This window comes from Cetorhinus maximus, chromosome 3, assembly GCF_964194155.1.
Source record: "Cetorhinus maximus chromosome 3, sCetMax3.hap1.1, whole genome shotgun sequence".
In the NCBI taxonomy this organism is placed as follows: domain Eukaryota; kingdom Metazoa; phylum Chordata; class Chondrichthyes; order Lamniformes; family Cetorhinidae; genus Cetorhinus; species Cetorhinus maximus.
Window position 1 is genome coordinate 88,309,562 of NC_135881.1, and position 18,110 is coordinate 88,327,671.

At 42.3% G+C, this 18,110-nt stretch overlaps 1 protein-coding gene across 1 annotated transcript in view; it reads left to right on the plus strand.

The window, feature by feature from the left end:
• Nucleotides 1–9,188: 9,188 nt before the first annotated feature.
• znf830 (zinc finger protein 830) overlaps nucleotides 9,189–18,110 on the plus strand; it is a 69,544-nt gene continuing 60,622 nt past the window's right edge. Inside the window, exons 1-2 of the mRNA XM_078538641.1 lie at nucleotides 9,189–9,331; nucleotides 16,028–16,127. Coding sequence (XP_078394767.1) covers nucleotides 9,213–9,331; nucleotides 16,028–16,127 — 219 coding nt within the window. The 5' untranslated portion in view covers nucleotides 9,189–9,212. The remainder of the gene's footprint in view (nucleotides 9,332–16,027; nucleotides 16,128–18,110) is intronic.

Sequence of the window (18,110 nt, forward strand, 5' to 3'; positions counted from 1 at the left end):
AAATATACTTGCATATTTAATACCCAATTCTGATCACCCTGTAGCCACGTCTCTGTAATGGCAATTAAATCATACCCATTTACCTAAATTTGTGCATTCAAATTATCAACTTTTTTGCGAATTCTACATGCATCCAGTTAGAGTACCTTTAATTCTGCTTTTTAAACTTTATTCTCTATTCTGATCCTATTTGATGCTCCCCTATGCTTCATCTGTCTTCTATTTTTGCTTCCTTCTTTTCTAATTTCTTTTACTAGTTTTGCTTCCCTCGAATCTGAGCTCCCTCTCAGGTGCCCAACCCCTGCCAATCTAGTTTAAATCCTCTGCAATAGCACTAGCAAAACTGCCTGTGAGGATGTTAGTCCCGGTCCTGATAGGGTGCAACCTGTCTGTCTTGTATAGGTCCCATCTGCTCCAGCAGTGGTCCGAAAGCCTCAGATATCTGATGCCCTCCCTCCTATACCAGTTCTCCAGCCACGTGTTCAATCACTCAATTATCCTATTTCGCTGCTCAATAACACATGGGACTGGAAGCAATCCTCAGATTACTGCTTTAGAGGTCCTGCTTTTCAATCTCCTTCCTAGCTCCCTGAAATCTGCTTTCAGGACCTCATCCCCCTTCCTAAGTCATTGGTACCGATGTGGACCACGACTTCTGGCTGTTCACCCTCCCCCAGAAGAATGTCTTGCAGCCGCTCCATGCATGACATCCTTGACCCTGGCACCATGGAGGCAACATACCATCCCTGGAGTCACATCTACGGCCACAGAAATGCCTTCTGTTCCTCTAATTAACGAATCCCCTGTCACTACTGCTTTCCCCCTCTTCTTCCTCCCCTCCTGTACAGCAGAGCTGCCTGTGCTGTTACAAACCTGGCTCTAGCTGCACTCCTCTGAGGAACCAATGGTCTCACCAGCATCCAAAACAGAAAACCGATTAGTCAGCAGGACCTCAGGGGCCTCCTGCACTATCTGCCCTGGTCCTCATGGACAGTCTGGCCGTCACCCATTCCTTCTCTGCCTCCATGTTCCTCGCTTGCTGTGTGACTACCTCTCTCGGCATGCTACCAAGGAGCTCTCAGCCTCGCAGATATGCTATAGTGACTCCAGCCACTGCTCCAAAATCCAGAGCTCAAGTTTCTGCAGCTGGTGACACTTCCTGCACATGTGGTTGTCTAGATCACCAGCAGCGTCCATCATGTTGATGTTAACCTCGTTGGAGAAATAAAGCACTTCCAAGCTTATACCAGGGAAACTTATTCAGATAAAGGAACTTTTTGCCACCAGGGCCTGTATCAAGTCATCAACCAAGATAAGATTCAGTTGGCTTTCCCTAATGTAGAAACAACATTGCAGTTTTTTTTGAGTCTAATGGTAACAAACTGCTCAGGAGAAAGGTCATTTTCGCAGTTGAAAAACATCAAGAATGAACTGCAGACAAAAATGCTGCAAGAAAAGCTGTCTGCACTAATCGTTATGTGCATAGAAAATGATAAACTTCGTAGCTTATTGTTTGAGGACATCTTCAGTGATTTTGCTGCCCAAAAATCACAAAAAATGTTTTAAGTTTTGTGCAGCTTGTATTGCTGCTTTCATGTAGTAAGTACTGATCTGTGTAATTGCTCTTGTGTTGCTGTAGATTAAAAGTTTTCATACATACTAATTAAGAAATCTATAAGTATTTCATAATGCATATAAGGTTATTGCAAGGTATATGTTTTAGTTAGATTATGAGTTTTTCATTTCACCTTGGCTATGTATAAATGTAAATATAAAGCTTTAATATTTCTATTTTTATTGTCCTTTCTATTAGAATAATACTCTTTTATGGTAATGCTATGGGGCCTCTTAAGCTTGAAATAGCTTAGCGCCTCAGTATTTCAAAATCCAGCCCTGCCTGGGAACGAGGGTTGCACAACGGGCAAAATACCTGGCCCATGCCCTAGCGGGGCCTAGTCTCAAGCAAATATTTTCCGCAGATACAATACCGACAAATCTTCTATACAAATAATAATGTAGCATTAAGCTGCTGTATACTAAACATTCCTTTGGGGCTATTTTGGGCAGTTGTATAAAGTCTTGCTGGCTCATACATTTAAGTTTTCTGAATTTGACATCTCCCTGCTTTTTACATTTACAAGTGAAATGAGGAAGTAGGTTTTTCACATAAAGGTTAGTTGAAATCTGAAACTTCATCTCCCTTAATGCACAGGATATTTATCTCATAGAACAGGCTAGTTTTGAAAGCAGAGTAGGTGTGCTGGTATTCTACTGTTTGGAACTTGGGAACGTATAGGCGGTGGAAACGCTTTGGGGAGTCAGGAGATGAGTTCAGTGTCGCAGAATTCCCAGCCTTTGACCTGCTTTTGTAACCACAGTATTTATATGGCTCGTCCAGTTCAGTTTCTGATCATATAATTGAATTGAAGCATTCAAAAGAGAATACACTTATGCTTAAAACTAACCTTCCATACAGAATATTCCTCCATTCCCCCATCCCCATAATTTCAACTGAGAATCATTTTTTACATTAGTTTCTTGAGGGTTTATTCAGTTCCCCAGGAAATAAACCGATGTTTGTCACAGGTCTCAGGAATTCAGTCTGATTCTCCTAAGTTCCCCAGTCTGGCACTTGGACTCCCAGAACACCCTCTACAAGGGTTGCACTGCCAATTTCTTCCACGAGCTTTACTAGGCAGATCTGGCAGTCTTTAGTTCTTAATGAATTTGGACTTTTCATTCCAAGCATGGGCCCCACTTACAATTCTTGCGCAGCATCCCACAGAAACACGGCTGTTTCCTGAGGGCTTCACTGCTCCTGTCCCCAGCTTCAGACAAACACCGACTGCCTTCTCACAGGCTGCCCCCTAGCCGACTGCATAAAAAGTACTGTGAAAACAACAGAGATGTATTAAAACAAAAGAAACTTTCCTTCTCATCCTGTCTCCCTGACAATGTGATAGAATCACAGAAATGTTACAGTGCACAACAAAGTCATTCAGCCTATCACGTATGCACCGGCCCTCCAAATGAGCAATTCACTTTGTGTAATTCCTGGCCTTCTCACCGTAGCCCTGCACATTCATCCTTTTTAGATAGCTGTCTAATTCCCTTTTGGATGCTTCAATTGAACCTGCCTCTACCACACTGTCAGGCAGTGCATTCCAGATCTCAATCAGCTGCTGCATGAAAAAGTTTTCCCTCACGTCATTTTTGCTTCTCTTATCAATTACTTTAAATGTGTGCCCTCTTGTTCTCAATCTTTTCATAAGTGGGAACAGTTTCTCCCTATGTACTCTGTCCAGACCCCTTCTAATTTTGAATACATCTATCAAATCTCCTCATGGCCTTCTTTCCCCGAAGGAAAATAGTCCTAACTTCTCCAATCTATCTTAATGGAAGTTCCTCATCCCTAGAACCATTCCTGTGAATCTTTTCTGCACTGTCTCCAATGCCTTCACATCATTCCTAAAGTGCGGCACCCAGAACTGGACACACTACCCCAACTGAGACTGAATTAGTGTCCTATACAAGTTCAACATAACCTCCTTGCCCTTGTACTGTATGCCCCCATTAATAAAGCCTAGGATGCTGTATGATTTGTTAACCGTTCTCTCAACCTGTCCTGCCACCTTCAATGACTTATGCACGTATACACCCAGGTCCCTCTGCTCCTGCAACCCCTTCAGAATTGTGCCCTTTACATGAATTATCTCCAGGTTTTTCCTGCCAAAATGAATCATTTCACATTTCTCGACATTGAACTTAATTTGCCACCTGTCCACCCATTCCACCAACTTGTTTATGTCCTTTCGAAGCTCTACACTATCAGTTCACAATGCTACAAAGTTTAGTATCATCCAAAAACTTTGAAATTGTGCCCTGTATACCAAGGTCTAGGTCATTAATATATATCAGGAAAAGCAAGGGTCCCAACACTGACCAATGGGGAACTCCACTACGATCCTTCCTCCAGCCCGAAAAACATCCATTATCTACTACTCTCTGTTTCCTGTGACTCAGTCAATTTTGTATCCATGTTGCTACTGACCCTTTATTCCATACACTATAACTTTGCTCACAAGTCTATTGTGCTGCACTGTATCAAATGCATTTTGGAAGTCCATGTACACCATCAACTATATTGCCCTCATTAACCCTCTCTGTTACCCATTCAAAAAAAACTCCAAGTTAGTTAAACACGATTTTCCCTTAAGCAATCCATGCGGACTTTCTTTAATTAACCAGCGTTTGTCCATGTGACAATCAATTTTGTCCCAAATTATTGCTTCGAGAAGTTTCCGCACCACTGAAGTTAAGCTGATTGGTCTATAGTTGCTGGACTTATTTTTACTCTTTTTTTGAACAAGGGTATAACGTTTTCAATTCCATAGTCCTCTGGGTTAACCTCCTGAGTCTAAAAAAGACTGAAAAATTATGGCCAACGCTTCTGCAATTTCCACTTTCACTTCCCCCATTCATCTCACCCGACCCTGGTGCCTTATCCACTTTAAGTAAATAATAGACAAATGAATAAAAGTAATAAAAAAATTAACCCATCACAGAGGTTGAACTTTAATTAAAATGTATTAAAGACTATATGAATGCATTTAAAGTAATCAGTCAGTGAGTCCCACCCTGAGTGCATATCTTCATCCATTCATCACCATTCATTAAGCTCCTGTTAAAGGCATACTAGAGAAGGCCACAAATGAGTTCAAGAACCAATCTGTCCTACATCGGAGGGATTGTAGCCTATTCCCTGAACGCATCGAACAGTAATGCTGAGACAAGGGATAATTCTCATTGTTCATGACACTTTCATCAAAATTCTTCGAGAGCAGATTTTGTGACACACATGGTCTGTTTTCAGATAAAACTGCAACCAACTTACCTTTACTTTAAACTTTTCCTTTGACCTGAAAAGTATATGGCTACTTCAAATCCTCCTGTTGTTTATCAGTTGCCTTCACTTTCTCTGATCTGGGAAATCTACATGAATAATTTACACTTTAACTTTAAACCCTTTCCTGAGATGCCTTCACAGACAGACTGTCTCCCCGAGACATAGTTAACAAGGCTCCCCCTGTTTAACTTTTAACACCTCACATCATGGCTTCACTAATATGTCATGGGCCTCCCTTTGATATAAAATTATGCCAGGCCTATCTGCCAGCCCCTCAGACCAGGCATTCATTCAATTATCCTACGTTTAAAAATTTCAATTTCTAAAAGAAAAATAATCATCTTATGTACGCATTTGTAAATTTTCAGGATTGGAATGTCAACACTGGGAGTGAAATACTTCCAGCTTTGACACCCAGTGTTAGCATCAAGTTCACTCAATATAAGTATACCCGGATACAAACAAAGCTCCCATTCCAATTTGGTGATTTTGGAACAAGTTCATATTTCTCTGTATGTAATCATTGTAGATACATGAATCCTTGTTGGCTGGCAACCATAGCCACAAACACTAGCACATGACTTCATGCACTCTTTTAATCACATGCATACTTTTCATTCATTTCATAATTATCATACAATTAGCACAATGACCTGCGATCATAATGATATTGTGTTTGCAAGTGCATTTTGTAACTAGCTTGGAAAAACAAACATTGAAGAAAAATGTTCCCATCCCTCTTAAGTTCAATTCAATTTCACTTTATAGCCCATACAGAAATTCACAGAATCACACAGCGCAGAAGAGGCCCTTCGGCACATCGAGTTTGCACCGACACGTGAGAAACGCCTGACCTACCTACCTAATCCCATTTACCAGCACTTGGCCCATAGCCTTGAGCTAAACCAACTGTAACTCTTTTGAGTCAACCAAGTAAACTAAATTAACAAAATTAGAGACAAAGGAGAAGGCAGCCCCTTAAAGGAAAACTGCAAAAACAAAGACAAAATTCAAAGGAAACGAAACCAACTGTAATCTGCCCTACCCAGCATTATAGCTAATTACTTCCACAATTACAGATCATCCTGATTAGCTAATGGAAACACCTGCAGGCTTAATTCTTTCGAATTATCAACAGTCACAGATTGCAACTCTTTCGAGTACAATCACAGTTCTTGGTTTCCGGGAGTGGGACATGAACCCACAACCCTCTGACTCAGAGGCGAGGGTGCTATGGACTGAGCCACAGCTGACACCTCCTGCAGGCTTAATAGTGTCCAAGGCATGTGGTAAAAAGCAGTATTTACTTTGGAATTTTATAAATCACTGGTTCAGGTTAAGCTGGAGTATTGTGAAACATTCTAGGTACCACACTTCAGGAAAAATATAGAGGCCTTAGAAAGGGTACAGAGGAGGTTTACTAGGATGTTACCAGGGATGAAGCACTTCAGATATGAAGAGTGGGTGGAAATGTTAGGAATGTTTTCCTCGGAACAGAGGAGGTTAAGAGGTAACCGAATAGAAGTCTCCAAGCTGATGAGAGATTTTGATACAGTAGATAGCGAAAACCCTCCAATGACTGTGTTAATGAAGTCATAGATTTAAAATCAGAGGCAAAAGATCCAGAAGGAAATGAGAAGAAATGTTTTCACTCACAGAGTTGTTGGGATCTGAAACACTCCACCTGAAAAGCCGACCACAAAAATATTTGAAAAGGGTATTGGACAGGTACTTAAAGATGAGGAAGTTATAGGGTTAAAGTCAAAAACTGGGGATGCAGGTCAAAGCACAACAGCTCTTTCAAAGAGTCAGTACAGGCACATTGAGATGAATGGCTCCTTTTGGACTGCAAGTGTTTATGATTCTCTGGCAAAATACAGGAGGAGGCCAATCAGCCCCTTGAACCTGTTTATCCATTCAAGCAGATCATGCTTAATCTGAACCCCCTACCCAGAAAATGTTGACATAATTTATGTTTAAATTTACCCAAAAATAATCACTAATCATTTGGAAAATTTGACACCAAAAGGTGTAATTTGGAAGTTTTTGATCAGTCCATCTTTTCTCATCAGTTATATCAGAAACACTCAAAAGACATCAAAAGTGTCAGGCATTATCAGGAATCAAAAGCAATCATTAGGCCTTCCCAGCCCCACGTACTCACTCATGCCCTCCTTGCCATCCCCATTTATTCATCCCTCATTCACTATCCCCTCCTCCTTCTCTCCCTCCCCCCCCCACCTGGATTTCACTATCTTGCCCGGATGTGAGAGGGCACTCACCCCTCCCCATCCCCCTCAGACTCAGGTCTACCGGCCGCTAGACCCAGGACCCTGGCTGGACTTCTCTGTCTGCTGCCAGAAACAGGTCCCTTCCTGGACCCTCTTCCCAAACACAGCCCATTCAGGCTTGCAGCATAGGCCATACCCCCACAACAACCCCACAACCCTACTCTAACCCAACACTCCTACCTGCTTTCTTATTCTGTCCTGGATTCTTCTCATGGTGGGACCCGTACCCCAGTGATTGTGAAACCCGATCCTTTTGAGAGTAAGTATCTCTGAAACCCATTCCCCATTGAAAGTCAGCGTGTGTGGGACCCGTACCACAGTGAGAGTCAGTGTCTGTGGAACCAGTACACCAGTGAAAGGCAATGTATGTGGAACTTGTACCCCCGTTAGAGTCAGTGGTTGTGGGAGCTGGATCCCAATAAGAGTCAGTGCATGTGGAACCCATACCCCAATGAGAATCAGTGTGTTTGGGAACCCATACCCTAATGATAGCCAGAGTATTTGGGAACCCGTACCCCGTGAAAATCAGTGTGTGTGTGGAACCCGTACCCCAATAAGAATCAGTGCCTGTGTATCCTGTATCCCAGAGAGCCAGTGTGTGCAAAACACACCCATTTATCTACTCGCCCCTATCTGGGTTTTGCCACCCAATTATCCGGATGCAAGTTTTTCTTTCTTGAACTAGTTTGACATTGGACAGCTTTTCACTGCCCTGATTAGTTCATCATTCAGTGCTCTGATTGGCCATTCGGTCAGAATGTTTCAAATGGATAAACAGGGATCCCAGGGATGTGCTCAGCCTGATGCACTTTTGTGTGCTTGGCAGATTGGAGTTAAGAAGAAATCAGTCTCTTTACCGAACCGCATCAACTCAGAAAAGCTTTGAAAGTCGGTGACCTTGAATGCAAAATAATCAGGTGTTGGAGATCGGCAACAAATGCGAGGCTCTCATCACACACTCACATACACAGCTTATCCCTGATATATGGGAGAGTGCCCCTCCCCCCTGCTTATTCCTGATATATGGGAGAGCGCCCCCCCCCCACCCCACCCCGCCCCCCCACCCCCCACCCCCCACCCCACCCCGCCCCCCCACCCCCCACCCCCCCCCCCCACCCCCCACCCCACCCCCACCCCACCCCCCCCCCACCCCCCCCCCCCCCACCCCCCACCCCCCCCCCACCCCACCCCGCCCCCCCACCCCCCACCCCCCCCCCCCCCCCCCCACCCACCCCACCCCCCCCCACCCCCCCCCCCCCCCCACCCCACCACCGCCGGATTCCTAGCCTCTGACCTGCTCTTGTAGCCACAGTATTTATATGGCTAGTCCAGTTTAGTTTCTGGTCAATGGTAACCCCCAGGATGTTGATAATGGGAATCAGTGATGGTAATGCCATTCAAAGTCAAGCGGCGATGGTTGGATTCTCTCTTGCTGGAGGTGGTCATTGCCTGGCACTTGTGTGGTGTGAATGTTACTTGCCACTTGTCAGCCCAAGCCTGGATATTATCCAAGTCTTGCTGCATTTGAATGGTCTGTAAGTGCTGGCCCAGCCAACATCGCCTGAATGAAATTTTAAAAAAAAATTAAAATCTGGAGACAGGAAGTTGAACACACTTTGTGGGAAGGGCACTTGCAAAATTAGGCAATGAGTTGGAAAGTACAGAAGTAATTGTGAAAGAGACCTATATATCTTCAGGAAATGAAGAATACAGCCCAGGACACTTAATTTCACTCTAGGAATTTAAGCACTGTTTTTAAAAGTTAAATTTTTCATATTTTCTTAGCTAAATTAACTTCTATTCCTTGACATAAACGTACAGAATTAGACAATACTGTTTTTGTAATAAACGTACAGAATTAGACAATACTGTTTTTGTAACGGATGGGGGGGGGTGGGGGGAGCAGTAACACCTTTACTAATGTTTACCTATTGATTTGTTCCTGAAAGGGGTGTCCTGAAACTTAGGGAAAGCACTTCCGCCTCCACACCGGAAGTGATTCTCGTTCTGTTAAGATGGCGGCTCCCACGAAGGAGAAGAAGAAAATTGTCAACCAGCAGGAGCTGCGGCGCTTAATGAAGGAGAAGCAGCGAGCGGCCGCAGGCAGCAAGAGAATCGAGTCCCCGCTTGCTAAATATCCTTTTGCAGAGTCCGGGGACAGAAGGGGTTTGGCTCCTGCTCCTTAACCTCCTGAGCAAAGGACGGAACCGCCGCTCCCGTTAAGGCGACAGGTCGGGAAACGGGTGACACTTTTACTCCCAGAATCAGCGACTCTTGTCAGATATGGGTTAGAGATCGGGCCTCGAGTCACATTTCATGACCTGGGACCTCATAGGACAGGGATTATTAATCAAACTGAGTGACACTGATAAGAATCCAATAAATAGCTTGCATTTATCTTATCGCACCCTCAAGACGCTTCAAAGTGCTTCGCATGTGAGGGATTGCCAGAATAAATTGAAGGGAGAGGCAAGTGGTCCCAGCATGAACTGGGATGATTAGGAGAGGCGGAGAGTGTGCCTTTGAAAAGATGGCAGGGAAAATAAAAGGATTTAAGTTTCGTTGGTCTCAAACATTCCCAAACATAAACAGTCACTTTTCTGTTCAAAAATAATTTGGATTATTTAATATCCAAATAAGGCTTGGATATTATTTGCTAATATCCAAGCCTTATTTGGGTGACAGTTTAGTGTCATGCTTTTTTAAATCCTTGTATGAGATTTTCCATCATAATCAAACATTCACAATTGGAAAGCCTTATCCAATCATCTAACAGTTTCATATGCACTATACAGTGTTAGTTTCTGAAATCTTTGCTCCAATCTGGTTTGCCATTTATTCTCTTTGTGGGTAAGGTTTTAACTTTTTATTTTATAAATTCAATCGTCAGTACATCAATACATTATCATTGAGGCTGTATTTTTTTTCCCTGGACTCTCCTCTTGCCTCCAAGCCTTGCAACTGATTCTGGGTCTAATGCCCTTATACTAGGCTGGCTTTTGTCAGTCCACAGAGACATAAGAGCTTCTAAACTTAACATGGCCTTACTGTCCAGTTGGGTTATTCCTTTTTCCCCTATCTGTATTTTTCTAGCTGCTGTATTCGCATCAACAAATGTTGAACTATTGCCTTTCCCCTAGCCTCCCGTCCTGTTATCACTGATATTTGAAAAATAAATTGCCATTTTGTCAGTGAAGACAGGCTGAAGTCAAATTAGGAATAGGGTAGACCAAAAGAGGGACTACAAATGGGCTGGCAAGAGAATACATGGCTAGGCTGAGTGAGAAGTTATTTTTTAACCATTCACGAGGATGGGGCACTACTGGCATCATCTGCATCTTTCCATCTATGTGAGATAATATCCATACAGATGATGGATTTAAAGGGAGAAGTGGTGGCGTAGTGGTATTGTCACTTTGTCACTGAACCAGTATTCCAGAGAAATGCTCTGGGGGCATAGGTTTGAATTCCACCACCATGTAGTAAAAATCTGGAATTAAAAGTCTGATGAAGACGATGAAACCATTGCCGTAAAATCCACCTGGTTCATTAATGTCCTTTAGGAAAGAAAGTCTGCTGTCTTACCTGGTTTGGCCTACATGTGACTCCAGACCCACAGCAAAGTGGTTGATTCTTAAATGTCCTCTAAACGAGGGCAATTAAGGATGGCCTGGCCTAGCCTAGTCAGCAACGCTCACATCCCATGATCGAATACTAAAACAAGTCAAAGCCATTGGGATGGCACACTTTTGCGGATCACTGAAGAGACCTATCAATGAGAAGCAGGTTGTGCCAAAAGTGTTGCATATGAAGTGGTTATCAAGTATTGTTGTGGTTTGTTTTCACTGTTGGCACTTGTTGCGACTAATCATCATGGTGGTGCACACCGGACTACAGGTACATTGCCATTTCCCTCTGTGATTGGTTAGTGTCTCCCAGATGTGAAAATCAATCTTTACAGCCTTCATGTCATGGTTGCAAGCATCCATGAAACACAGCTTTGGGCATCCTATTGATCTTTGCCATACAGAAAATCCTTGGATATATGCTTGTGCCCAAGCCTGTGAAGTCATTCTGCTTGATGAGTGCCAACACACTTGGAAGCTTTGTCTTTGAGAGAATTGCCGTATTTGTGACTTTCTCCTTTCGTGAGATGCCCAGAATGCACTGCAAACAGTGAAGATGGAAGTTGTTGAGTTTCTTTTCTTGATAGCTGTAAGTCATCCATGTTTCCCAGCCATACAGCAAGGTGCTGAGAACACAGGCCTCAAACCAACACCTTGGTCCTAAGAATCAGCTTGATTTTATCACATGCATGTTTCGTGAGTTGGCCAAAGGTGGTAGTTGCTTTCCTTGTGCATGTATTGAACTCTGCATCAAGGGACAGATTGTCTGTCACCATGGACCCAAGGGAGCAGAATTTGCTAACCACTTGCAGCAGGTTGTTATTTAGAGTGATCAAGGATAGAGATGTGACACCCTGCCCCATAACAAATGTTTCCTGACGCTTCTGGTTAGGCAGAACCAGTTACTGGCATGGGAGAGACAATCCATGAGTCTTTGTGGCTGAGCTTCCATGTGAGCAACTTCCTTGAGCATCAGCATAGAGGAGTACTCCAATCAAGACGTGCTGTATTTTTCTCTTAGCTTTCAGTCTGGACAGATTATAGAGCTTTTTGTCTGACCTAGTAAGCGGATCCCAAAAATCTGCAGGGAAGGCAAAGGTCATGAGCAAGGAGAAAAATTACCAAACAGACTGGGAGCTAGGGCACAGCCCTGTTTTATTCCATTATTCACCCTGAAACTGTCAGAAGTAGTGTCGCAAACTGTACAGTATAGTGCATGTAGTCTGATGGCGATGCGTTGCTGGTAAAACCAGTAGTTATTTCCCATCCCTAATTGCCTTTAAGCAGAGGGCAGTGAGTGCTTTCCTGAGCCACTGCAATATCTGTGGTGAAGTTACTCATGCAAGTAGGGAGCCCTAAGACGTTGACCCAGTGACGACGAAGGAATGGTGATAAATTTTCTAAGATTACTTAGTGGGGAACTTGGGAGGTGATAGTGTTCCCATACGCATGCTGCCCTTGTTCTTTTAGATGGCAGAGGTTGAGATTTGGGAAGTGCTATTTAAGATATCTTGTGTTGTTGCAGTGCATTTAGCAGATGGTATGCGCTCCAGACAGGGTGAGTAGGTGGTGGAAGGAGTGATGTTTGAAGTAGTGAATGGAGTGCCGATCAAGTGGGCTGCCTTGCCCTGGATGGTGTTGCGCTTCTTGAGTGTTGTTGAAGCTGCGCTCAACTAGGCAAACGAAGAGTATTCCATCCCACACCTGTCTTGTGCCTTATAGCTGATGCACAAGGCTTTGGGAAGTCAGCAGATGAGTTACTTGCTGTAGAATACCCAGCCTCTGACTTGCTTTCATAGCCACAGTATTTATGTGGCTGGTTCAGGTAAGTTTTGATCAATTGTGACATCCAGGATGTTAATTGTGGGAGGTTCAGCAATATTAATCTTGTTGAATGTCAAGGGGAGGTGCATAAATCTTCTTTTGTTGGAGGTGGTCATTGCCTGGCATTTGTGTGGCACAAATGTTACATGCCATTAATAGACCCAAACCTGAATGTTGTCCAGGTCTTGCCGCATGCAGGCATGGACGGCTTCATATCTGAGGAATGGCAAATAAAACTGAATACTGAAATTATCAGCAAACATCCCCACTTCTTTATGATGAAGGAACTGAAGCAACTGAAGATGGTTGGGCTCTGCACTGCCCTGTCCTGCATCAATGTCATAGAGCTGAGATCTCCAACAAACACCACCATCCTCTTTTGTGCTGGATATGACTCCAATGAGTGGAGAGTATTCATTTTGCACTGAACAGCTCATCGTTAGTGAGTTCAGTTCCATCTTGGATCTCATGCATCTACCTCCTCTGTTAACCTAATTCTCTTTGGAAGTTCTTCAAACAATATTCTGGGCCTTCCCATGATGTTCCCATCAAATATTGCCTCTCTACTTCCGTGATCTCAATCACAAACTGTGATATCTACCACCACTTGGTACTACCGACATCTTGTGTACCCACCTCCAATCCCACTTCTTTGTGTTTGCAGCCCAAGTTGCTTACAGTCATACCTTGGAACTCCCACTGGTTAGCCAATGATCTTCCTTCACCAGGATGCTTCTGCAGATACAGAACCACTCCCTGAACTTCACTTTTGCTGGTCTTGTCCTTCAAGGAAGGAAAATTTGCTTTGTTGTGGACATTAGTGAATCAGATGGGTTTTTACATCAATTGATAATAGTTTCATGGTCACCATTACTGAGACCAGCTTTATATCCCAGATTTATTAATTGAATTCAAATTCCACCAGCTGCTGTCAAGGGATTCAAACACGTGTCCCCAGGGCATTAGTCTGGGCCTCTGGATTACTAGCTCAGTGACATTACCACTGTGCCACCATCTCCCCCATCCTCTGGTTGTCATAGTTGCCTGCAAAACATGATATTTATAGAAGCCTATCTTTCAACAGCTTATTTTAGAGCATTGAGTTTGCATCAATAACAAGCGTAGAAATAACATTGAGAGAGAGAAAACAAAGGAAAAGTAAGAAAAAAAAAATGAAACTTCTACATTTTTTAAATACTGTATCCTAAAGTAATTCACAACCTGAAGCCATGAGATCTCGCACTTCTATAATTGTTAGGCCAGCAAGGTTTATTAGTGGTTATTAGCAATTATCATGTTGTTAAATGGAAGCTTACACTGTTTATTATTAAACTTAACTTTCTCTGCAATTTTAATGGACGGTTGCAGTTTGCTACATTTGCACATGAAAGTCAAGGGAAGCTGAAGGGCGAGGTGTAACTTTTGCGAAACTAACAGTGTAGCAGTGCAAATGATTCAGCAACTTATGGCGATTTGCTATTCAGGGGATATCTCTTCCTCACTACAAATTGCTCACCAATTTCTGCATTATTAATGGAAAACATCTTGCCCATTATCTTTTAGCAAAGTGAATTATCACCTAATCTCAAAACTAGCTACATGTCACATTTTTACTAGCTAAGATGCATTCTTACTTACACTTTTCAACTGTTAAGGGTTAATTGTGTAATTTTAAAATAAGATAAGTTTCTTTATGATACAAATAGGTTTGTACCTAGGGGAGATGGTAGCATGGTAATGTCACTGAACTAGTAATCCAGAGGTAAAAATGGAAAATGGTGGAAAAACTCGGCAGTGTTCCGGAGAAGAGTCATATTGGACTCAACTTTAACTCTGGTGTTCTCTCCACAGATGCTGCCAGACCTGCTGAGTTTTTCTAGCATTTTCTGATTTTATTTCAGATTTTCAGCATCTGTGGTGTTTTGCTTTTATTGTAGTAATAGTGGCCCAGGCTAATGCCCTGGGAACATGAGTTCAAATCCCACTATGGCAGCTGGTGGAATTTGAATTCAATTAATAAATCTGGAATATAAAACTAGTCTCAGTGATAGTAACTATGGGGAAAATTTTCTCCTTGTCAGGGGGGAGGTTGGGCAGGAGCGGGCGCGTAGCCGATCGCCGCCCGTGATCGGCTGCGCCCCGCCATTTTACGTGGTGGGCCTTAATTGGGCCTTAACTGAGCGCTCCCTGTGCGGGTGGGGGGGAGTAGGCTGAGTCAGGGCCTGCGCTCTTTCTCGCATGCACGCAAAAGAGTGCAGGGACCTCCCTGAGGCAAAGAGCTGCCTCAGGGAGATCAGTTTTATTTTAAAAAATTTTATTAAAGACAAAAAAAAATTTTAAGACATGTCCCCTCATGTGACAGTGTCACATGAACTGGGGCATGTCAATGAATTTTATTTAAAATTTTATTAAACTTTAAAAACCTTCATGAAACCTCATTCCTGCCCGTGGATGAGGTTTCATGATAAGTGCGAAGGCTGCCTGGGCTCTTTGCCTACCCGCCAACCTTGAAGCTAGACGGGCACCCCAGTTAAGTATTTTAACTGATATTTAAATGGCCTTAATAAGCCTTTGACAGTTTAGCAGGCGCGCAGCCGACTCCATTGCGCGCCCGCCAAACTGAATATCTGAATGACGCGCGGTGATGTCAGGACGCTTGCCCGACGTCACCAAGTGTCATTTTACACGTCGATGAGCGGGGCCCGACCCCGCTCGCCGACCCGAAGATCCTGCCCCATGACACAATTATCATTGATTGTTGTAAGAACCCATCTAGTCATTAATGTCCTTTAGGGAGGGAAATCTGCTATCCTTACCCAGTCTGCCCTACATGTGACACCAGACCCACAGCAATGTGGCACCAGACCCACAGCAATGTGGCTGACTCTTAACTGCCCTCTGAAATTGCCTAGCAAGCCACTCCGTTCAAGGGCAATTAGGGATGGGCAACAAATGTTGGCCTTGCCATCAACACACACATCCAGTGAAAGAATGAAAAAAAAAGGCCATTGAGTTTTATCTTGTGAATGTAACTCTGTTCAGGAAAATGAACAACTGGTTATAATTTTGAAAATTTTAATTTATTTAGAAAGTTACTAGACAGTAGAATTCTTTATATATTTGGAACTGAAAGGTCTTTAAGTTGTTATATGCCTCACCAGATATCATTCATTACTTGAACAAGGGCTGCATATCAAATTTTAATGTTTCTTTTCCATTATGTCTCTTAAACCTGTGGCATATTCTCACTCAACCTGTCAGTTTCATTGCATTTATAGTTTAAATGGCTTTATAATAAATTGTTCTCCATGTGAAATTCAGGTACCACCTATAAACATTTCTTTTGTTTTCTAACTTGTTTTACCTTAACCCGATTGAACATACAACAGCTTAGGTCACCTCAGCTGTGTGCTTTGCAGTACTCCAATTAAAAATGAACTACTATGGCAGACACACATATTAGGGAAACAACATAAAGAGGTAAGAATATAGTTACCTAGTCTCAAATGTAAAAAGCCTATTTTATAAACTTGGGATATTTTTAAATTGCCATTTTGTTTTTCTTTTGGTTTAATGACTAGTTTTCATAATGCAGCCTCTTACTTGTTTGAGATTTCTGGCAGTTATGATGTTAAGGCTTGGGTTGCGAGAAACTAGGTTAGGTTATGCCTGGTAGGGGGAAAAGGCAAGCATAAATGCACTTACAATTATCAGTCAGTTACAGCCACATTTTGCAGTTCTGAATGACTCTTGGTTGAAGGTGAAAGCTCTGGGCAGATTTGATATCTGTATACCATGACCAATTGGGCCATTCCCATGGCTGCCATAATCAACAGGTTGCAAAGCATGTGATGCTCATTGCGAATTTATAATATTTGCAGGACTATTCCCTTTAAATTGTATTTTAAAAATAATTTTTTAAGAGGATAAGTTCATATATACTCAATTCTGTCCATCCTTTCAAAGCCATTTCTCAACTTGGGGTAAAATGTTCAAATTTGTCACTAGTCGATATGCTGCAATGGAAACTAGACCTGGCTACAGAGGAACTCCAGCCTCCTTTTACTGTTATGATTCCAAGGTGATATTCTAGCAAATGAACAATGACATTTACTTGAAGGAAAAAGGTATGATAAAAAGTCTTAAATTTTGCTGTAAAGCAGTAATTCCACTAAGCTTTACAGTTTAATTTGTATTTTACTGGTTTTCTCCCAAGTGCAGTGACCGCTTTCCTTTTGTCAAATCAAGTTTTGATTTTCACCATGCTAAAAATTGCAAATTTGCTTCAGGTTATAATTGTTTTTAGTGAGGTAATAACATTTGTGTCTTTCTTTTAAGTTAAAATGCAGGGTAGCTATCTGCTGTAACTAAACTCTTATCAAGTTTGCACTGGAATAAAACATTGGTGGTCAACTGTAGTTTATTTTGCAGAGAAACGACTAGAAACATTCAAGTCTGCAGTGTAAACTCTGCTAGGAAAATTTAGGTTGAGATCAGCATTTAAAACTCTCAGAAGCTTGATCAGTTGTGGCGTCATATCACAAACATGGCATTAAAGAAGTGAAGATCCACTTTTCATGAAAAATCAGTGAATGTTTTTTGATTTAACAGTTCATTCACAATACGCCATCATGTCAATAAGAATTGCATGCATTATGAATCTATACAATGCCAGGAAGCAAAGCATTTGCGTTGCAAGGCTATGAACTTTCACCATACAGATTTGTGCTATAAACTATGAATTGCTTGTATTCATACCTAGATGGCATGGTTGTTTATCTAATATACTACCCAATGCTGCCATTACAAATGAGAAAGTTCGGATTCTTATTTCATTGGTACATGAAGAAACTTCCATCAGAGTTACTCTAGGAACCAATTGTAATGAAGCTAAAATGAATTGTTGCAGCTTTGTTACTAATAATACTCTTTTTATGTATTCATTTTTCGGAGGTGGATGTTGTTAGCAAGGCCAGCATTTATTGCCCATATCTAGTTATGTTTGAGAAGTTAATGGTGAGCTGCCTTATTGAAACAGTGTAGTTTGTGTGGTGAATTCTGCTAAGTAGAGTGTTCCAAGATTATGTGGTAATTGGACGGTTTGGATTTGTCATGCTTTTGGTGGGTAGGATATACCAGGACAATTTTCCATAATGAATGTGCCAGTGTTGTAGCTGTACTAGAGGAGCTTAGCTAAGGGCACACTAGTTCTTCAGGCCTTCAGCTAAAATAATGTTAGGGCTGTAGCCTTTTCTGTGTCTAGCACTTAGCTATTGCTTGATGTAACTTGAATTGACTGAAAACTGGTATCTGGGTTGATTGGGACCTGAGGAGAAGGCTGAAAACAATCATCCGCTTGCCTGAAGATAGTTGCAATAACTTCAACCTTGTCATTGTACTTGCCTGCTGGTCTCCGCCATTGTTGAGGATGATGATGCCAATGGACTTTCCTCTTCCCATTTA